Here is a 22,953-nt window from a genome sequence, read left to right as displayed (position 1 = left end):
GACACTGATAGTCGCGCTACTAGTTGAAAGGAAGCTGGGAAGAAAGGGGGGAAAAAAAGGAATTTTTAAAATGCTCGTTATTATTATTATCAGTTATTTGTAGAGCGCCAACAGATTCCGCAGCGCTAATGTTAAGTCACTGTTCATTGTCCAGCTAAATGCAGTACCGCTCACAGCGCTATAGGGTGAAGGGTGGCAGCATTAAATATATTTAGTCAATCATAACCCCCCACATATGCTGAAGTAAAAAAAAAAAGCTCAATTATATCTTTTTTTCCTTAGTGGAAAAATCAAGACGTACATACAGTATTACAAAGATAATATCCCTGTTTTTTTATACCTAGTGATAGAAAAATATTTTCTAAAGTTAAAGCCTTTTTATTAAGTCCCAAATATTAAGCAGCTTGCAGGGCATTCAAATTGGGACCTCTGTTTGCAATGCATTGTGGGATTACAAAAACACTATTTATATTGCCTTTTTACATAAGATATATACACACTACATGCAGATACGCACGGGCGACTAAAGTTTCTTGCGGGCTGGTAAGTTTTTTCATTTACTCGCCCGGTGGGGCGTTTTTGGGTATTCATAGGCCCTGTTTCCATTATATTCTTTGTTGAAGAGGTACATAGGTAGGCATCTGAAGCACTACATGGTATGGAAACAGTGCTGTCATCTAGTGCTCTTGCAAATAGATAACATTCTTTCAAAACTGCTGTAATTTATCGCTGCAGAAATGCTCCGGCTCCAAAGCATATGTCCCTGCTTTTCAACAAAAGATACCAAGAGAATGAATACAATTTGATAATAGAAGTAAATTAGTAAGTTGTTTAAATTGCATGCTCTATCTGAATCATGAAAGAAAAAGTTTGGGTTCCATATCCCTTTAAATGCTTTATCATGATGCAAACAACACTTTTAGCCCAAGAGAATGTGAAAACCGAAACGCGTCGGATGAGTGACCCTACCATGTTGCACAGAGGTAGAATGAGAATTTTATGTCACGGATCTGAAACAAAGTTAAGTTTTAAGGCCGGTGCTCCCAGTAGTTTATTTGCTACTTTTAGCCCATATACTGTATATGAGGCAATGTCATTTACCATAACTACGTTTTACCCAACATGCATCATGGTATAGGCATGAAGTGTCAACTAATATAAATCTAGAGTGTGTTTCACTATTCATAATGGTAAAGTTTACCAACAAATATATTAGCATATACAGGGGCAGCCACACATGCAGATATTAGTTTGTAATTTATTATTATTATTATTGGTTATTTGTAGAGCGCCAACAGATTCTGCAGCGCTAATTCTTGTTCTATCCTGTTCCTTTAAACATGACACACAGCTTGCTGAATTAAAGGGACATTAAACACTAAATACATGCTCGATAGAATGATGCATTCAAAGAAAAGATTAGTCCATGACTAACATGTAGATGTATTTTTTAACCCCTTAATGACCACAGCACTTTTCCATTTTCTGTCCGTTTGGGACCAAGGCTATTTTTACATTTTTGTGGTGTTTGTGTTTAGCTGTAATTTTCCTCTTACTCATTTACTGTACCCACACATATTATATACCGTTTTTCTCGCCATTAAATGGACTTTCAAAATATACCATTATTTTCATCATATCTTATAATTTACTATAAAAAATATTATAAAATATGAGGAAAAAATGGAAAAAAACACACTTTTTCTAACTTTGACCCCCAAAATCTGTTACACATCTACAACCACCAAAAAACACCCATGCTAAATAGTTTCTAAATTTTGTCCTGAGTTTAGAAATACCCAATGTTTACATGTTCTTTACTTTTTTTGCAAGTTATAGGGCTATAAGTACAAGTAGCACTTTGCCATTTCCAAACCACTTTTTTTCAAAATTAGCGCTAGTTACATTGGGACACTAATATCTTTCAGGAATCTCTAAATATCCATTGACATGTATATATTTTTTTTTAGAAGACATCCCAAAGTATTGATCTAGGCCCATTTTGGTATATTTCATGGCACCATTTCACCGCCGAATGCGATCAAATAAAAAAATTATTTTACTTTTTCACAAATTTTTTCACAAACTTTAGGTTTCTCACTGAAATTATTTACAAACAACTCATGAAATTATGGAATAAATGGTTGTAAATGCTTCTCTGGGATCCCCTTTGTTCATAAATAGCAGACATATATGGCTTTGGCTTTGCTTTTTGGTAATTAGAAGGCTGCTAAATGCCACTGCGCACCAACCGTGTATTATGCCCAGCAGTGAATGGGTTAATTAGGGAGCATGTAGGGAGCTTCTAGGGTTAATTTTAGCTCTAGTGTAGTGTAGTAGACAACCCCAAGTATTGATCTAGGCCCATTTTGGTATATTTCATGCCACCATTTCACCGCCAAAAGCAATCAAATAAAAAAAAATTGTTCACTTTTTCAAACTTTAGGTTTTTCACTAAAATTATTTACAAACAGCTTGTGCAATTATGGCACAAATGGTTTTAAATGCTTCTATGGGATCCCCTTTGTTCATAAATAGCAGACATATATGGCTTTGGCGTTGCTTTTTGGTAATTATAAGGCCGCTAAATGCTGCTGCGCATCACATGTGTATTATGGCCAGCAGTGAAGGGGTTAATTAGGTAGTTTGTAGGGAGCTTGCAGGGTTAATTTTAGCTTTAGTGTAGAGATCAGACTCCCACCTGACACATCCCACCCCCTGATCCCTCCCAAACAGCACTCTTCCCTCCCCCACCCCACAATTGTCCCCGCCATCTTAAGTACTGGCAGAAAGTCTGCCAGTACTAAAATAAAAGGTATAAAAAAAAAAAAAAAAAAAAAATTTTTTAAGCATATTTACATATGCTGCTATGTAGGGTCCCCCCTTAGCCCCCAACCTCCCTGATCCCCCCAAAATAGCTCCCTAACCCTCCCCCTCTGCCTTATTGGGGCCATCTTGGGTACTGGCAGCTGTCTGCCAGTACCCAGTTTGCAAATAAAAATGTTTTATTTTTTATGTTTTACTTTTTGTTTCTGTAGTGTAGCTTCCCCCCCACAGTCCAATACCCCACCAGCCAAACCGATCACCAAAAAAACCATATTAACCCCTTTGATCCCCACTTCTAACATAAACATTTTCTGTAGGTAGTGGTTCCCACCCGCTCCCTCCCCGTGCACGCGCCCGCCCGGCCTCCCCGTGCACGCGGCGCGCGTCCGTGCGCGTCCCCCCCGGTCGTCCCCGCCCCCGATCCCGCCCCCCTCCGCATCACAAAGGCCATCGATGGCCGCCACCCACCTCCCATACCGGCTCCCACCCACCAACGAACGTAGCCGTTTATGTCCGGTGCAGAGAGGGCCACAGAGTGGCTCTCTCTGCACCGGATGGCTACAAATGGTTATTGCAGGATGCCTCGATATCGAGGCATCACTGCAATAACCGGAAAGCAGCTGGAAGCGAGCAGGATCGCTTCCAGCTGCTTTCCAAACCGAGGACGTGCAGGGTACGTTCTCAGGCATTAACTGCCTTTTTTTAGAGGACGTACCCTGCACGTCCTCGGTCATTAAGGGGTTAAAGTTTCATTAGTTGTTTAAAAAGTGACAAAATAAGTGTAAAGTTTTAGTGTCTATAAAACACTGGGAGCTGCCATGTTGTAACTTGTGTTACCTTCTCTGCTGTGGCCAATTAGAGACAGTTATACATAGGTCACTAGAGTGTGCAGCCAATGGTTGTGCTGGATTTAACAGTGTTCTGCACTTCCATTTCTAACAGGAACTGAAAAGCTCACAATTTCAGAATGGAATTACAGGCAAAGAGGACAAAATAAATAATGAAAGTATATTGCAGAGTTGTTTTATTATATACAATTTATCATTTTTCTCAAAGTGTTTAATGTCCCTTTAAGAGCAGCATTCTGACAATTAGATCTGGAATAGGATCCAGTGGCCTATTTTGGTTGTGTGCTGCCCTCCTAGGCACTTAAAATTCTGCTTCCCCCTAGCACCCCCAGCCCCCTCCAAGGGTTTTATTCTTTTTTTTTTTGTCCATATTTTTTGGGCCAAGGAGTAACGTGAATTTTTTAAATTTTTTGTTTGTTGTGGCATTTCCATAGTAAAAGGCTCAGAGATACCACTAAACTGTGTAGCATTTATGAGGATCATGGTTCTAAATTTCAATTAATGCATTTCAGTCACTCTGGGGATAATAAACAAAAAACTTTTTAGATTTAAATGACAGAAATAGCAAGTGGGTGTGCATTTGTTTCTATTGTGCATAATTAATCATTTTTTTTATATAAGGAATAACATTTTAATGTATTTTTCCATCAAAATGTATTTTTACCTGTCACACTAATTTAGTTGCAAACTGCAAAACGATTTAGAATGTTCACTGTTTACTTGTGCATGCTTGGTGTACTGTAGTGCTGCTGATACTGCATTTGAATAGCTACTGCAAAGAAAATTTCTAAGACATATTTGATTTTGTTTTCTGGGAAAATGGCAGGTGTGAGGTAAGGTTACGGGTACCTTGCAATGCCTTTTAGCGACAGCTGCATGTGACACTCCCCATGTGGTGATCATATCAGGGGTTGGGGGTTTCCAGCATTGAGAGCTCCGCCTATGACATTAGAGGTATGCTAATTACCTCCCCTCCCGCTGCACATTTGGATGATAGACACAGTACATTCCATAAGGCAACATCTAAGTACAAGACAGCAGGTAGTGTTTCTCCTAGTATCTGTCTCTTTATCCCCCAGCTTCAGATCTGCCCTTTATAGGAATATTTTTGCCCCTTTCATTTTACTTGTCTGTCTGTTCTCAGGAACTATGGGGTAAGGAAGAGGGGGGAGTTGTTGTGAGAGTTAGTAGATTTCTTCAGGTTTAGTAGAACAAGCAGCAGATTTACATGACACCAGCTGCTCACAGATAAGATGCGCTTTTAAAATTAAATGATTTATTGGAAAAGCACAGAGACTATACAGCATTCCCTTTGTGTAAGCAACTGTTTCTTTTTTTGTGTTCCAGGCTTTTTTGTGTGTGAGATGACACACACATACTATAGCAGCCCCCAAAATGTATAGATCCTAACGTTTTGGGTTTGTTCCTAGATTTTCAGCATATGAATCAAGCCCCTGCTTTACATCTTAGAATAGGAACTCAAGTCACACTTTTGATACCAATTAGCCACCATGTTTAAAATGAAGTACAACGTGTGTACAATTGTAATTAGTAAGTTATATATTATAAAGGAAACTAGTAGTTACAGATCATTTTGTTTTTAAATCTTACAGTGTCTGTCCTCTTTTATGAGATGTTTTTGTATTAGGGATAGTTTGCCAAGTTAACAACTTTTATAACAGATAGATACTGTACTGCTTAAAGTGATGGTAAACTCACTTAAAGGGACACTGAACCCAATTTTTTTTCCTTTGTGATTCAGATAGAGCATGAAATTTTAAGCAACTTTCTAATTTACTCCTATTATCAAATGTTCTTTATTCTCTTGGTATCTTTATTTGAAATGCAAGAATGTAAGTTTAAATGCCGGCCCATTTTTAGCGAACAACCTAGGTTGTTCTTGCTGATTGGTGGATAAATTCATCCACCAATCAAAAACTGCTGTCCAGAGTTCTGAACCAAGAAAAAAAGCTTAGATGGCTTTTTTATATAAAGATAGCAAGAGAACGAAGAAACATTGATAATAGGAGTAAATTAGAAAGTTGCTTAAAATTGCATGCTCTATCTGAATCATGAATTTTTTTTGGGTTCAGTGTCCCTTTAAGTTAATTTACATAGTATGAAAGAACTTTTAAATATATGCATATTGATGCTAGTATTTCTATTACACACACACTATAGCTATTGTTATACCCATTTTTATGCGCCTCTGTTCCCTGCTTCTATACTGCCTCCGTATCTGAATTTTTTTATGCTTTAGTTTGACAGGCAGCTGTTACATCCAATAGGAGCTGCACCATACGCCCTATGTTACCTACTGCCAGCACGCTCCCGTGCTGGTAACTTCAAGCCGCATCTGTCTGAGGTAGAACTGCTTACTCGCAAAAAAAAAAAAAAAGCAAACACATGTGCCGATCTTGTCCCTGCAGCAAACAGTGAATTTCTACGGTGAAGCAGATTCACTGTTTAAGCAGCGCAAAGAGCGTAGTGAACTGCACTTGCGCAATTCTACCTCAAACAGATACGGCTTGAAGTTACCAGCACGGGAGCGTGCTGGCAATAGGTAACATAGGGCGTATGGTGCAGCTCCTATTGGATGCAACAGCTGCCTGTCAAACTAAAGCATATAAAATTCAGATATGGAGGCAGTATAGAAGCAGGGAACAGAGGTGCATAAAAATGGGTATAACAATAACTATAGTGTGTGTGTAATAAAAATACTAGCATCAATATGCATATATTTAAAAGTGCTTTCATACTATGTAAATTAACTTAAGTGAGTTTACCATCACTTTAAAGAGACATTGTAATGTACAATTTTCCTGCTTAAGGTGTTCTCAGTGATCCATTTTACCTGCTGGAGTATAATAAAGGGACACTAAACACTTTGAGCTGTAAAACAAAATGATAAATTGTGTGTGTGTGTGGGTATATACAGTATATATATATATATATATATATATATATATATATATATATATATACTGTATATATAATGTCTACAATATATACGTTTATTATTTATTTTGCCCCCTTTTAATATAATTCCATTCTTAAATTTGTGAGCTTTTCAGTTCCTGTTAGAAATGGAAGTGCAGAAGAACAGTTATATTCCACACAGCCATTGGCTGCACACTCTAGTGACCTATTTATAACTGTCTCTAATTGGCCACAGCAGAGAAGGTAACCTAAGTTACAACATGGCAGCTCACATTGTTTTATAGACACTAAACTCTACACTTATTTTGTCAATATTTAAATAGCTAATGAAACTTAAAATACATCTAGATGTTCTCCTCGGACTAATCTTTTCTTTGAATGCATCATACTATCTAGCATTTTTTTTTAGTGTTTAATGTCCTATTAAGTTCTTTACAAACAGCTACTTTACCTTTGTTTTGTCATTCAAAATAGCTGATTTCCTTCTTAATATAAGGAGAGTCCACAGCATCATTCCATACTGTTGGGAAATACTGAACCTGGCCACCAGGAGGAGGCAAAGACACCCCATTTAAAGACTTAAATATCTATTCCACTTCTCCCATCCCCCAGTCATTCTTTGCCTTTCGTCACAGGAGAACGGCAGAGAAGTGCCAGAAGATTTCAGAGTAGTTCCTTAGGAAGGATATCTGCCCTTCGATATGGGACTGGAGTTTTAAGTAGTCTTGTCAGCCTCTCAGTGAGAGCATTGATGAAAGTTAGAGTCTGGAGATGCAGGGAGAGTCTTTCTGCGAACCCACCCAGACTGCCTGCTAACAGCTTCTATGCAATCAGTGTTGACGAGTTTCACTGCCTGCTTGTTTTCTTACTCAAGTCCATGTCAGGAGTGATTCTACAAGACTGTCACACTTGAGAGGCTGTGTTTCTGTTCCACAGCATGGATTCTGCTAAGATTGTTTACATTTTTACATATGTTGAAAACGCTAGAAGACAGGGTCACAGTATGGCTCCTTTCATCTTTATAGAATCATGGGTTGATATCTCCTGAGGGGGATTATTGAACAGTGGGGATTAAACAAATGTGATGCTTTGATTTTATGCTGCTTTATGTGTGAGATTTTATTGGGCTCATAGGCTGTTTGTTATGTGGCTGGAACACACAGGTTTTCACTTTGAACGCTGCACAGCTTGAAGCTTGGCGCACTTTTTCTCATAGCAGCGGCGGTCCTGCCTTGCGCACCATGTGACCGGCAGTGGTCTCGCTTTCACTTCCCCTTTCCTGACCGAGCTGGCTGTCAGAGAAGATGCTATTTCTCTGCATTGTCTGGGTCTAGGAGGTGGTGAGTGCCCCAGCCATTGGGAGTATAAAGGTGCTGTTTTTTGAGAAATAAAGATTGTTTATTTTCTGTGTTCTGCTGTCGTTAGCTTAAGCTATGGAGGATTCTGAGATATTGGAGGGTACTCCCTCTATTCCAAATAGCAATACCTGTTTATATTGTGAAGAGGCCTTGGTATGCCCGCCTTCTCAACTATGTTCCCCCTGCCTTGACAACGTTATTCGGTCAAAGAAGGTTAACCTCTTTAGTACCACTGAGCCGTCCACCTCTGAGGATTTGCTGTCCCATGAGGTTCATACCCAACATTCATCTCCTTCTACACATGCAGCTTCCTGTAGCACACTTAATCCTCCATCTGGAGGGGGCCTTTTACCATCAGATTTTACTGCACAGTTAAGAACGGCGGTGTCTGAGGCCCTCAGTGCTTTACCTCGCCCTGCTAAATGCAAGCGAAAGGTGAAACATAGCTCTCCTGCTCCGGGTCATCATGTAATTTATTGGATTTCTCTGTTCTGTCTCAGTTATCTGAGGATGAGTCGCACTCTGAGGCTTCAGAGTGTGAACTTTCTGGGACGGAGTCTGCTGCCTCTAAGCCTCCTGCTGCTGAGGAACCAGCCTTTAGATTTAAGATTGAACACTTACGTTTTCTTCTAAAGGAATTCCTGTCTACATTAGAGGTTCCAGAGGCCAAGTTGCCTGATGAACCTTTGATTCCTAAATTAGACAGAGATTACGAGGACAGGGTAGTGCCTTTAACTTTATCTGTGCCTGTAAAGATGGCGAACATTATTAAGAATGAATGGGACAGAATTGTATCTTCCTTTTCCCCTTCGTCTTCCTTTAAAAAATTATTCCTGGTCCCGGACTCTCAATTGGAGTTGTGGGGTTCCGTCCCAAAGGTGGATGGCGCTATTTCCACGCTTGCCAAGCGTACTACTATCCCGCTGAAGGATAGCTCATCGTTCAGAGAGCCGACGGATAAGAAGATGGAAACTCATCTAAAAAAAATGTTTCAACATACGGGATATTTATTTCAACCGGCAGCGGCCGTTGCCACGTTTGCTGGAGCAGCTACCTACTGGTGCAACTCCTTATCGAAATTGATCGAGGTGGAGGGTCCCCTCAACGTTATCCAGGAAAGAATTAAAGCCTTGAGAATTGCTAATTCTTTTATCTGTGATGCAAACATGCAGATTATTCGCCTAAATGCTAAGGCTTCTGACTTTTCGGTTCAGGCCCGTCGGGCGCTCTGGCTAAAGTTCTGGTCTGCGGATATGACTTCTGAATTCAGACTTCTTTCCCTCCCCTTTAAGGTAAAGATTTTATTTGGTCCAGGCCTGGACTCCATTATCTCCACGGGGGGCAAGGGTGCCTTCCTACCGCAAGCAGGAGACAGCATTAGAAATTAATCTCAGAGTGGGGTTGGGATATATTGTTGAATCTGGGATTGCTGGTTTTGCTAATTGAACCTCGGCATGTAATTAACATTTCAGTACCCAGTATCTGGTGTATAGAGATTGATTTGTCTTTGAGAACAATGGTTGATGGTTTCAATGAGGAAAATCAGCAATTTCAAATACAAAAAAATAATTAACCGCCAAAGAGCAATTTTCCATATAGTAAGTAATCTGCAGCTAAGGGGACCACATTTTTACAGTACATTGTCTTTTAACATCATTATATATAATGATATGTGTGTGATATACATATAGCTCAAAATGCTGCTCACCCCTGTAATTAAAAATATTTTACATTAATATAGTTTCTAAATTCTCAAAAATACATTGATATAAAAATATAATATAAAAAAAATACTTTTTTTATTTATTTTAGGGTGTTTGAAAATTGAGTTTGTAGTGCTCCAGTGGCGCAATCGGTTAGCGCGCGGTACTTATAAGACAGTAACTAGTGAGCAATGCCGAGGTTGTGAGTTCGAGCCTCACCTGGAGCATAGGTTTTTTTGGTCTAGATCTATACAAATGGTTGCATTTTAAAGAAATATCAAACCCAATTTTATTATTTCATAATTTATACAGAACATGTGATTTTAAACAACTTTCTAATTTACTTCTATTATCAATTTTTTTTAGTTCTCTTGGTATCTTTTGTTAAAAGCAGTGACATATGCTTAAAAGCCAGCCCATTTCTGGAGCACTATATGGCAGCGATTTTACAAGAATGTTATTCATTTGCAAGAACACTAGATGGCAGCACTAATTCCTGCCTTATAGTGCTCAAGATGCCTACCTAGGTATCTATTCAACAAAGAATATAATGGGGATGAAGCAAATTTGATAATAGAAGTAAATTGGAAATGTTTTAAAAATTGTCTGCTCTGTCTGAATCACAAAATAATTTTTCTGGGGTTTCATAGCCCTTTAAATAAAAACCTCCATGTTTATCCATAAATAATGATAAGCTACTCTCACACTATTCTTTTACTGTGACTTTTTATTGACAGTTTACTTTATAATCTTTTACATCCTGCTTAACCTTTTGCATCTATTCCTTTGTTAAGGATAATGTAACTTGTCAACTTTTAATCTAAATTCTTTTATTTCTTTTTAATTCTTGCATATAAGTAACCAGTTTTCTTAATATTTGGTTCTAGATACATTTTATATAATCTGCACAAATGCCAACTATACATGTATGTATGTATGTATGTATCTATATACACAGTCATGCCACAAAGAATCAGGTGACCGCGTGGCCTAATGGATAAGGCGTCTGACTTCGAATCAGAAGATTGAGGGTTCGAGTCCCTTCGTGGTCGAAATTTTTAACAACTTTTTTTTTTAATTCTTAATACAACAGTATTTTACATGGAGACTTATGAACATTAGAACAATTATATCCTTTAAAAATCTGTATCTTTAAATACATTTTTCTGTTCCTTTTAGATATTAAATTTATGCCTGTAAGGACATGCAGTATAACTAAAATAAGCAACAATGCTTTAATTAAATGTAATTGTTTAATTTATTATACATATTTAACACTTTTTGTATAGAATTAAAGTATATCAAATTTAAGAAACTAAAGTGTAAAAAAAAAAAAATCTTTGTCAGAAGTGGGATTTGAACCCACGCCTCCATTCGGAGACCAGAATACCCAGCCTGGGAAGAGATTGCCTCTTGAGTCTGGCGCCTTAGACCACTCGGCCATCCTGACATACAGCTTCTTTCATGAACCTAACATTTTAAACTGTTTTGCAGTGCACACAAAATAATATTTTTAGTTTGGACAATATTAGTTGTGACAGATGACAATGTATTGAAATAACATAAAAAGTTAGGAGCCCACATCTGGTGTATAAAGACAGAATTGTCAAGACATATTATAAGACATTGTGACACACTATTTGAAATCTGTTCTAGATCACACAATAATTCAATAAAATCACACTTAAAATGGAGTGTAAAAATATCACCCTGTCTAAATGTTAATTAAATTGTTAAACAACTTTACGAAAACTAGATTTTGGAAACTTTATTCAGCTCCCCTATATATAAATAATATATTTTCTAAGATCAGATTTTGAAAATGCAAAATAGATTTATTTATATTAATTGAAAGTACAATTAATCATTATTATTATATATATTTTTAAATATATAATGGTGCCTCAATATAGTTCAGTTTTAATAATATGACATTTCATTGGATTTTTATTTTATTAAGTGGATTAATACAGCTTTAAAAGGCAAACTATTAATGCAAATTATTATTTACTACTAAATATCCAGATTTTAATGCTCTTGGTTTATCTCATCATTAAAAAATATGAAATAATATGTTGATTATTTTTTTAAATTAATTTAGACCAAATTTCCTGATTTATATTTTTCAGTTACCGATTTTTAATAAAAAATATGATAGTAATTTTAACTATTGTTCTTTTAGTATAATATATTCAGGGCCGGACTGGGAAATCAGACCAGCCCTGGAAATTTGTATAGACCAGCCCAACCCTGCCCCCTCCAACCTAGCCACGCCCCTCCGACCTAGCCACGCCCCCTCCAAGCCAGCCAACTATGCTCTAGATAGTTTTTCCTTCAACTCATATACATATATACTGTATATGTAATAGAAAATAAAAATATTGTGAGTTAAGCAGGCAGTTTACACACAAATGAAATACTTGCAGACATACACACACTTGCAGACACACCACATACACAGCATACACATACATGCAGACACACAACATACACCTGCATACATGCAGACACACTGTATACACATGCATACAGACGCACACCACAACATACACATACATCATGCAGACACAAACATACACATACAAACCGACACACATACATGCAGGCACAAAACATACACACACCACATGACCCCTCAAAACTAAAACTTTCAGAGTATAGGATTATTTAATATGCTAATTAACAGATGCATAGTCTAAAAATAATATCAATTTTAAAAGAAAATATTATAAAACATATTAGTATAATATTTAAAACATATTTGATTGTTGTATCATAATTAGTAATATTTTAGTGCTTTAAACTATTTGCTTAGCCAGACAGTAGCTGACTACAATATTGACTGGAGTAATAGATTGGGGTTACATACATCTTATTATCTCTACAACATCTATCCATTTAGAAAATCCAGCAAACAATTCAGAGAACCTTTCTGGGGTTAGATAATAGCAACTACACTTTCTTTAAGAGGTCATAATTAAAATTTAATACAAAAAGGGTGCCAGCCTTGTGAGAAGTTACTAGGCAGAGAGGCGGTTGCAATGCTTTTTTCACTTACTATACGAGACTACAAGCAAAGAGGGCCATGCAGATACAATCTGACCTAAATGTCTGCATCATTAGGTGGCTAATTAAAATGCCTAGAAAATCAAAACATTGACCTCTTTTGACACTGCGACTTGATGCCACATGTATGGGTCACTCACAGAGTCCCCCCCCTTGCTTTGATGCTGCAGCAGCCGCCGCCGCAACCAGACGTCCCAACTTCAGATAATCAGATTTCACACTGACTGACACTGACAGACAATAAAAATGGCATGTTTTTCTTTGACTAAGTAAGTAGTTAGTAACATAGCCACTTACTTTCCTTCTGATGACCAGCATCCCAACTTTCTCAATCTAGACTGACGACAGCCGCAGACACAATCTTACTTGACCAGGAGTCAGGGAGCTCAGCTGCACTGAAATAGCAGCAAAAACTTGTGACTTAGTCAGACTAGCGCTACATGACAGGACGGACTTACTTGACATGAGCTACACACGCAAATTGCCAAATAAGTTCAACTATTCACAGGGCTGGGCTACTGCATACAGGTTCACAGTGTGTTCGGTAATGGTGGGCGGAGCAAAGGGAATTAGTGGCGGCCCAACAGCCGCACTGATCAGGTCACAAAACAATCAGCCGCCCATATCGCATCAAAAATGTGCTGCTCTCAGACAGTCTCTGCAGCTGAGCAAGCCCAGCTGAGCTGCCGGCCGGTGGCCCACCGTGATTTCTCCCGGTATCCCGGCTGCCCAATCTGGCTCTGAATATATTGTGTGGCAGATATCATGACTTTTTTTTTTTTTTTTTTTTTTTATTATTTTTATTAAAGATTTTAGTGATAACAATCTTTTCTGGTCATCAACACGTCAGTACTGTAAAGAACAACATTGCAATGGAACAATTTTAAGTTAATGTCTATCATGCTGACTTTAATTTTAGATAAGGATAGGTCGTCATCTCTTGTCCAGGTTCTTCTCGTGGGCCTTTAATATCAGCAGGAAAAGTATGGTAGTCGTCTGGCTCACTGGGACTGAAATTGAATAATCAGGGGGGGAGTAATAATATAACAAACAAACTGGGGGATTAAAGTTTAACATTTGGTCCTATTCCTGGTTCTGCAAGGTATCTTCATTATCTGGATTGAGTCTCGCTGTACGAGTATTCGTAAATACAGTGCATATTATTATTTTCTGCAAGATAGGTAAACCACCGGTGTATCTCATCGTATGAATAGGGTAAGTGAATATGGTATCAATTCTTTAGTCTATTGTTCTCAGCCCATGGTATAAGTGTGTTTACAGCTCATTATCTGGTAAGTAAGAATTGTCTGGGAATGTTGCTACTGTCTAGGCGGTGGGTGTGTTGTGAAGTGATTCTTGCCAAATGAACTTAGCATTCAGAAAGGTGTCCATTTTATTGCGGCAGAGGTAGCCATATTGTTCTAATGATAGCTGGTCTTCTACTTCATCTAACCACATTAATTTAGAGATAGTCATGGGTTTTTTCCAGTGACGAGCTATTAATTTCCTAGCACTGTTAAGGCCAATCTGTAACACTAATAATTTAAGGCGGCAAGTCAATTTGGGTAGGTCGTTCAGCAAAGCTATGTGTGGGGTTAGTGTGAAGTCAGTGGATATGCTTTGCCTAAAATGCAACTCCACTGCATTCCAGAGAGGACGAATTCTGGGGCATTGCCACCACATATGCAATAAGCTACCACGGCTACCACATTCTCTCCAGCATCTGTCTGGCACAGTCGGGTATATGCTATTTAACCTTGATGGGGTTAAGTACCATCGGAGGAGAATTTTAAAATTAAGTTCTAATATCACTGCTGATGTCGAGGATTTCTTAACCGAACTGAATATGTGTACCCATTTGTCATGGTCTATGTGACTTGCAAGGTCTAGGTTCCATCTAGTGGTAAAGGGTGGCAGTGAGTCAGTATGGTTTTTAATGAGAAGTTTACGGGATATGGATAGTGTGCCACGTGGTATAAGGCCCCCATGACATATTTGTTCAAATGCTGTGAGTTTTCTAAGGAAGTCGGTCTTGAACGGGGAGGTATGTACGAAGTGGTGTAGTTGTGCGTACTTTAACCAGTTCGTGAATTTGCCGTCTGCTAGATCAGTCAATTTATCCCTTTCTAGAAGTTTGCCTGCTTCAATAAAATTGAATAAAGGGATAGTATAATCCCATTCGGTTAGTCTTTGATACCCTTTGTCTAGCCCACCCACCATCTCGACATTCAGCACTATAGGGAAAAGGGGGGATCTACTAGAGGAGATGTGTGTCTTAGTGGCAACTATGTGGTCCCAGTTCTTAAATAGCTGTTTATGTATGTTTAATTGTCGGCATTGTGGAGGTCTGAGTTCATTCGGTACCCAGCATAGGGCATGTACTAGTGGTGTTTTAAGTATATGAGAGTCTAATGTAACCCAGGCCTTACATTCCTGTTTTTTGTGCCAGTCCATGATCCTTTGGAGTGTCACTGCCTGATAGTATTCTTCAATTTTGGGAAGGCCTAGTCCACCCTCTGTAATTGGTCTGTACATTGTGTCTCTATTGATTCTAGGCCTACATTTTCCCCAGACAAACGAATTGAGGCTGTTTTGCAGTCGCGTCATGTACCATCGGGGGATGTGCAGTGGTAGTGTTTGGAGAATATATGTGATTCTAGGGAGTGTGGTCATTTTTATAGCTTGTATTCGTCCCCACCAAGATATAGGCTTATTGGTCCATGTTTTAAGGTCCCTTTGCGTGTTGATAAGTAAAGCGTTGTAGTTTCTGTCGAAGAGTGTCGTCTGGATGGGAGAGAGGTAAATCCCTAGATATTTAATTGTGTCAGTTTTTAACTTTAGTGGGCATATTGCAGATAAGGATTGGAAATGGGCGTCTGTAAGCGTAATGTTTAAAATTTCAGATTTTTGTTTATTGACAAGGAAATTAGAATATTGTCCGAATCTGTCTAGCTCAGTTAAAATTTCTGGGATAGATGTGTGAGGGGAAGAAACCGAAAACAGGAGGTCGTCCGCATAGGCGGCTATTTTATAGTTTTGATGGCCAAATGATATTCCTTTGATGTTTGAATTTCTACGAATATGGGATGTCAATACTTCCATCATTAAGATAAATAAAATTGGAGATAAGGGGCATCCTTGTCGTGTGCCATTGCGTATGGGGAGTGTGTCTGAGAGGGTACCATTGACTTTTACTTTTGCATTTGGGTGAGAATATAAACTGAAAATTCTGTTAATAATTTTTGGGCCGAATCCTATGTTTTTTAGGGTTTCCAATAAGAAATGCCAATCTATCCGGTCGAATGCTTTTTCTGCGTCTATGGCCATTAAGACCGATTCAATATTGTTGCTCTTTGCATATTCCATAAGGGTCAGTGCCCTGAGGGTGTTGTCTCTGGCCTCTCGGCCCGGCACAAATCCCACCTGGTCTGTGTGCACGATGTCTCGGAGTACTAAGTTTAAACGGTTAGCTATAACTTTTCCCAAGATCTTAATGTCTGTGTTGAGCAAAGATATAGGCCGATAACTACCTGGGTCTTCTTGTGGTTTGTCTGGTTTCAGGATTACTGAGATGTGGGCGGATAAAGAGTCGTCAGAAAGTTGTATACCTTTGTCTAGTGAATTAAAAAGTTTAAGTAGGTGTGGGGCCAGGATTGGGCAATAAGTTTTGTAATATTGATTGGGAAGTCCGTCAGGTCCCGGACTTTTGCCAACGGGAAGTTCTTTAATAGCTCTCAAAATCTCTGTCAGGGTGATGGGACTCTCTAGATTTGAAGCTTGTGTCTGTGTTAATTTGTTTAGGGCAGCCGAATCTATGTAAGTCCTCATGTCTTGTATATGGGCTGGGGATGCATTTGTAGGTAGGTTATATAATTGCTGATAGAAGGCTTGAAAGTGGGAAGCTATGTCTTTGCTGTCTAGAATTATATTCCCTTGTCTGGTTTTAAGTTTGTGAATATGCGTGAGGGTATTTCTATCTTTTAAAATGTTTGCGAGAATTTTACCTGGTCGGTTCCCCTCGTAAAAATATTTTTTTTTTAGCGATATAGCCTTCCTCTGGGCTTCCGAATATAATAGGGTATTGAGTTCTTTTCTGGCGGAGGTCAGGGCTGTTAGCGTAAGTCGGTCTGAAGGAGAGTGTTTGTGTTGTAGCTCTAGTGTGTATAGCTTGCTAGTCAGCGTGTTTAGTAAGGTATTGTGTTGTTTTTTAATGTAGGCTTTGTGTTTAATACACTCTCCACGGATCACTGCTTTATGAGCCTCCCAAACACTGCGTGGTTGTGTCTCAGGGATGGCGTTGTGGTTAAAATACTCAGTTAAGGTGGTCGTGAGTTTTTGTGTTGTTGGAGGGTAGTGTAATAGGTAGGTGTCTAGCCTCCACACAAAGGGGTGTATTGGGGAGTCAGGCCAATGTATTGTCATGGTGATCATCGAGTGATCTGACCATGGTGTTGGTACAATATCCGTGTCCGCTAGTAAGGAAAGGCTGGATTGATCGAGGTATAGATAATCGATCCTGGAGTACATGGACCAGGGGTGGGAGTAAAAGGAGTAGCCTCTCTGAGCAGGATGTTGTGTTCTCCAAGTGTCGACTAGTCCCAGTTGGCTAAAGCATTTATATATTGAATTAGGGGGGCGTGGCGATTTGTTTGTGTTAGTTGATGTGGTATCTAATGTAGGGTCCATAGCGACGTTTAGATCTCCCCCCAGTATTACTATACCTTTTCTGGAATCATTAAGCATTGATGTGAGTTTGTTGTAGAATCTATTTTTATTCGTGTTAGGTGCATAGACATTGATTAGGGTGAGAGGTCTATTGTAAATAAGACCAACTAATATGAGTATTCTGCCTTCCTTGTCTGTTATCTTGCGGAGCAATTTAAAGGGTAGGGAGTTGTGTAGGAGGATACCTACTCCATTTTTTTTATTTTTTTCGTGGGAGTTAAAGAAGCTCAGCGGGAAGTGTTTATTGGAAAACTTAGGTTCCTCTGTTTGTGGGAAGTGTGTTTCTTGAACAAAGACTATAGAACATTTTTGTTTGGCGAACCAATTCAGGGCTACTGATCTCTTGGTGGGTGAATTCAGTCCTTTGGCATTTTGTGTGGTTATTTTTAATAGTCTAGAGGTCATGGTTGTCTTGAGTGATACAGGTAGCTAAAGTGTTAGAGAAAGATGTCTTACCATGGGCTGTTAATCTATGCTGAGGGTGTAGTTGCCTGGTGTTTTGTGTGGTAAGCGATTGTAGATGCTGTTTAAGTAGATTTACGATGTCCCTTGAAGGAGATGTGCACCGGTGATACCTCGCAGAAGTACTAAAACGGAACAATAAAAAACATTGATTAACATGAGAAAACATTTCAATGTTAAAGGGAAGAAAAGAAGAAAAGGAAAAAGGAGAAGGAGAACACATTCAAGTAACAAAAACTTAGACTAAACTTAGGATCAGAAAGGTGATTCCCTTTCCTGAAGGTGAGCAATGGAGGGAAAGCAGTTATACTATAACCTCAATGTCCCCTCTCAGGGCTAGGGGAATGATCTGTAATAGAGGGAGTTCCAGATTATTAAGTGAAAGTCTTATGAGAGTTCATCTCAGAACGGTACGGTCTTGTGGGCCTGATATGTCAGGCGGACTTATCCTTTGACAAGCAGAGGCAGTTCATCAGGATGGCTCTATAGTGGGAGTTGGTGATCTGCGGGATGAAGTATTAGCCACTTTGCGCTTCTTTGAAATGGTGGTCCACTTTTGTCTCTGCAATTTTGGGAGGGAGAGTTCTGTAGGAAAGGTGTTTTCTTCCTGTTCTGTCAGTTGGGGTATTTGTTTTGGCGGTGGGATGTGGAGTTGAGAGCAGAAGGGATGCAGGTCCTCTAGATCTTTGTACGTATATTCTTTATTGTCTTTAACTACCTTAATTGCGAAAGGGAATCCCCAGCGGTAAGGGATGTTGTGTTCTTGTAGGTGAGTAGTGAGGAATTTGACGTTTCGCCGCCTTGAGAGAGTGAGCGGGCTGAGATCTGCAAAGATTTGTATATTATCACCATCTTTGTGGATTGGCGCTTTCTTTCTGGCAGCTGTAAGTAACTTTTCTTTATCTTTATAGTTGTGACAACGAAGTATGATATCTCTCGGTGGTGCTTTTGGCAGGGGCTTAGGCTTTAGTGCTCTGTGAGCTCTGTCTAAAGAGATGTTAGATGCTTCTTCATCATCTAAGAGAAAAGTGAACAGGTCCTGTAGGTATTGTGGGATAGAGGCATTTTGGATGTTCTCAGATATTCCTCTTATTCTAAGGTTCTGCCGTCTGCCGCGGTTGTCCAAATCCTCTATTTGCATCTGCATTTGTTTCATTTCCTCAGCTTGGTATTGTAGCTGCATGGAGTGTAGGTTTATCGGTTCAGATATTTCTTCTGCATGCTCCTCTAGTTGGAGTACTCTGTTACCCAAATCTGTTACGTCTTTTTTGACATCAGCAAGACCTTCCTTAATAAGTTGGCTAACTTGACTCATGAAAGATGCAAAGTCCTCCTTTGTTGGCAGGGATTGTAGGTCTGCTTTAGTAAGAGGAGTATTAGGATCTGAGTGTATTGTATCTGTGTCTTCATCTTGAATACTGTCATTTGAGCTGGGGGAGTTAGGTAATACCGTGGTACTTGTGTCCACTGTTTTGAAGAATGTGTTTAATTTTGTGGATGATAATGCAGTTGTTTTATTTGTCTTGTCTCCTTTAGGCAGGCGTTTAGATGTCATTGTGGTGCTTATTTTGCTGTCTGAGCTGTTGTTTATGTCTAGCAGAGGGCTATTTGCACTTGAGGTAGTTTAGATTTAGTTGTCTTAGTGGCTGTCTGAGCGTTCACCGCCTGGGTTTTATAGCTATATTAAGTAGATAAAGCTGAGTGTTAATAGTGGCTCCTGTAATACTGTGTGTGTTCACCTGTGACCTGTGAAGCCGTCTCACTGCCTCAGTGTGCAGGATGTATTGTCTATACCCAGATAGGGGTGGAGAGGAGGCCTCACTGTCTGTAAGGGCCTAGCGGTATCTTTTGTGATGAGTTGGGAGTTTACCTGCTCCCTGGATGGTCGTGGTGACCGCTTATGCCCTCCCTGCTCTTATCCGCTGTGTTAGTTTGGAGCGGTGCTGCCTAGGTAGGGGTGATGTGGAGGCCACGTGGGTACTTTTCGGCGCGACTGCTCTGAGCCGTTCTTTGTCAGTAAGAGCTCTGTGGTGTTTTTTATTATGTTAGGCTGGGAGTTTGTTTGTTTCTTGGATGGCCGCTGTGTCTGCTTAAGCCCCCCTGCTCTTACCCGCTGAGTTTGTTTGGAGCGGTGCGCACTCCTCAAGTTAAGATGGCGCTTCACTGCACAGTCTCACCCGTTCCCAAGCTGTTAGGTATCCGTGATCTGGGGTGCTCAGTGTCCGTGTCCGGTATATTTTTATTCTCTAAGCGTTGCTGTGTCCATATGTTATCTTTTCTGCCGAACCTGGGTCTGGAAGTCCCTGTTAATATGCCCTAAAAGGGGAAACTGCCCGGAGCATCACATAAGTGCGGCCATGCTGGTGGTTGGCTCGGCTCCGCCTTCCGATATCATGACTTTTTAATAGCAGTGTACAGGGGAAATGTATTGATTTAGTTTAGTTATTATTGATCTAGATTCCAAGATTCCATTGTTACTGGTGGATATTTTTTCCAAATCAGCCAATCATCCAATTTAAAACCACCATTTAAAGGCGCATTAAATGCAATTATTAACATTCCTGTAAAATCTGTAATTAAAGTGATGGTAAATCCAAAAGTTCATGAAACTCTAGGATTTACTAGTGCTATAAATAAAGGGGACTTTCATTCATGAAGTATAAAAAAAACTTTATTCTGAAAGTACCGTTATTTGCCTGCGAGTATATACCCAGCTGAGTGCCTCCTTTTTTCAATACGGTGATGTTGTCACCTCTTAGCCAATAGTGTGTTAGCCATATAGAATAATGCAGAACAGCTAGCACGCTATTGGCTAAGAGGTGGAAACGTCACTTCATTGAGAAAATAGTGTTTTGCTGTGGGCGGCTGGAGCTTGGCATAAACTCATGGGCAAATAAAGGTACTTTAAGCATGAAGTTCTTCATACTTCATGACTGAAAGTCCCCTTTATTTATAGCACTAGTAAGTCCTAGTGTTTCAAAAATGCTAAGATTTACCATCACTTCTAGGAAAATAAAACATTACAACTATATGTATTTTTTTGTACAATAGCTCTAAAAGGTACCTCCATAATACTTAAGAATGGAGAACTTTACCTGAAATTATTGGTTAGCTCAGAGAAGAAGCTCATTTACATTTGTTTCCTAATTGGCCAAAGCAAATGAGGCTATTCAAGAGGTGAACTGTTCTTCCTTCACAAAACTTTGTAAACTGGAGTAACAAAATGGGAGCGTTAAAGGATTTTAAAGCTATTTTTGCAATGTAGTTTTTAATTACAGATATTGTATATGCTATGAGTTTAATGTTCTGTTAAAGTAATGGTAAACTTTCCCCTTTTTAAAAACAGATCTGGATTGTTAGTGATATTTTTGATGGAGTTTCATTCATCAGTTGTAATGAATATGCGCTGTAACTTACTTTTTTTAATGTAGATATGAAATTTAAATACCCTGCACTCCTCCACTCACTTCAATAGTCAATTCTTTTGTGAGCTAATTGTTTGAATTGTTCTCCAATCAGCGCTCTCCCCATATGGCACTTTTGTTGTAGCTAGAGCGCTGATTGAAGAACAATTCAAACCGTTAGCTCACAGAAAAATTTACTTTTGAAGTGGGTGGAGGAGTGCAGGGTATTAGAATTTTATATCTATATTAAAAAGTAAGTTATAGCGCATCTTTGTTACAACTGATTAATTAAACTTCATCTAAAATATCACTAACATTACGGGTTTGATTTTAAAAATGGGAAAGTTTACCATCACTTTAAATCATCATTATCCATTTTATATGTAAGTGCATTAGGGATACTCATCAAAACATTTTTTTTGTTACTTTAAATGAAGTAAAGAAAATGTTAACAGACTTAAATATATATATATATATATATATATATATGTATATATATATATGTAACAAAAACTTGCACTCGCTGGTCTTTTTAAACACACTTTTTACTGTGAAAAAATAGTGACGTTTCGGGGACAAAGTTTCCCCTTCCTAATAGTGACGTTTCGGGGACAAAGTATCACCTTCCTAATAGTGACGTTTCGGGGACAAAGTATCCCCTTCCTAATAGTGACGTTTCGGGGACAAAGTATCCCCTTCCTATGAGGAAGGGGATACTTTGTCCCCGAAACGTCACTATTTTTTCACAGTAAAAAGTGTGTTTAAAAAGACCAACGAGTGCAAGTTTTTGTTACCTTTATCCTGTACTAGCACCCTGGCAGTTAAGCTGAGAAGTGAGAGCTAGAAGGATCAGCGCTAGGTGTGCCCCCCAAGAACAGTGGTATATTTATTTGTAAACGAGCCGGCAGCCCAATACCTGAAATAAGGATATTTGATAGGTCCCCACCTACCAATGTCCTATTTCTGATTTTGGAAAAATGTGTGGGTGAAAAGATTAGTAATAGGCGCACAGGTCAAAGAACAATGACCTGTTTAGTGTCAATATTAAAGCCAGAGGAAAATATTATGTAGATGTAAGTAAGGTGTATGTGATATATATCACCTGTATTACATGAGATACACAGTTAATGTAATTTAGTTCTGTCTTATTCTTACTCAGTATGAGTGGAAATGGTAAGGTACAGCGACTAGATATTGGATTTTAAAATGAAATTCCACAATATGTATATGTTATGTACAACAGACCTAAATAAATGCAAAGATATGACTTTGAGTCAAGTCTACAAATAGATTAATTTTTAATAAATATTGCAGTTAAAATGTCTGTTAGGACATGTTTTCTTTCATTGTAATTGTATCATATAATTATATGAAAAATATTATCACTTTGTTGCTTATATCATTTAAGCATTTTTATTTTAAATTGAAGAAAATAAACTAAAAAAAATAAAAAGTGGGATTTTATATGGTTAACCAGAACACTCAGGCAGGGAAGAGACTGGCACTTGAGTCTAGTGCCTTAGGCCAGTGTTTCTCAACCTATTCATCAGGAAGTACTTTTACAGTTAAAATATATTTCCTAAGAAATTACCATTAACCACAATACATAAATATCATCCAT

The 22,953-nt window shown here is 38.7% G+C and overlaps 1 protein-coding gene and 3 non-coding genes across 4 annotated transcripts in view; 2 read left to right on the top strand and 2 right to left on the bottom strand.

Annotated features, from left to right (window-relative positions):
- Positions 1-13,162, bottom strand: part of LOC128661106 (vomeronasal type-2 receptor 26-like) — a 57,962-nt gene extending 44,800 nt beyond the window's left edge. Inside the window, exon 1 of the mRNA XM_053715285.1 lies at positions 13,039-13,162. Within this exon, the coding sequence (XP_053571260.1) occupies positions 13,039-13,059 (21 nt within the window). The 5' untranslated portion in view covers positions 13,060-13,162. The remainder of the gene's footprint in view (positions 1-13,038) is intronic.
- On the top strand, positions 9,810-9,902 carry TRNAI-UAU (transfer RNA isoleucine (anticodon UAU)). Its single transcript is given in 2 exon segments — positions 9,810-9,847; positions 9,867-9,902. It is a non-coding gene; the product is annotated as a tRNA-Ile (tRNA).
- Positions 10,655-10,727, top strand: TRNAR-UCG (transfer RNA arginine (anticodon UCG)). Its single transcript has one exon. It is a non-coding gene; the product is annotated as a tRNA-Arg (tRNA).
- TRNAL-CAA (transfer RNA leucine (anticodon CAA)) lies at positions 11,017-11,125 on the bottom strand. Its single transcript has 2 exons — positions 11,088-11,125; positions 11,017-11,062 (listed from the first exon to the last, which is right to left on the bottom strand). It is a non-coding gene; the product is annotated as a tRNA-Leu (tRNA).
- Positions 13,163-22,953: the final 9,791 nt, after the last annotated feature.

The sequence above is a fragment of the Bombina bombina genome, chromosome 1, assembly GCF_027579735.1.
Source record: "Bombina bombina isolate aBomBom1 chromosome 1, aBomBom1.pri, whole genome shotgun sequence".
Lineage (NCBI taxonomy): Eukaryota > Metazoa > Chordata > Amphibia > Anura > Bombinatoridae > Bombina > Bombina bombina.
This window is presented reverse-complemented; position numbering and strand designations above follow the sequence as displayed.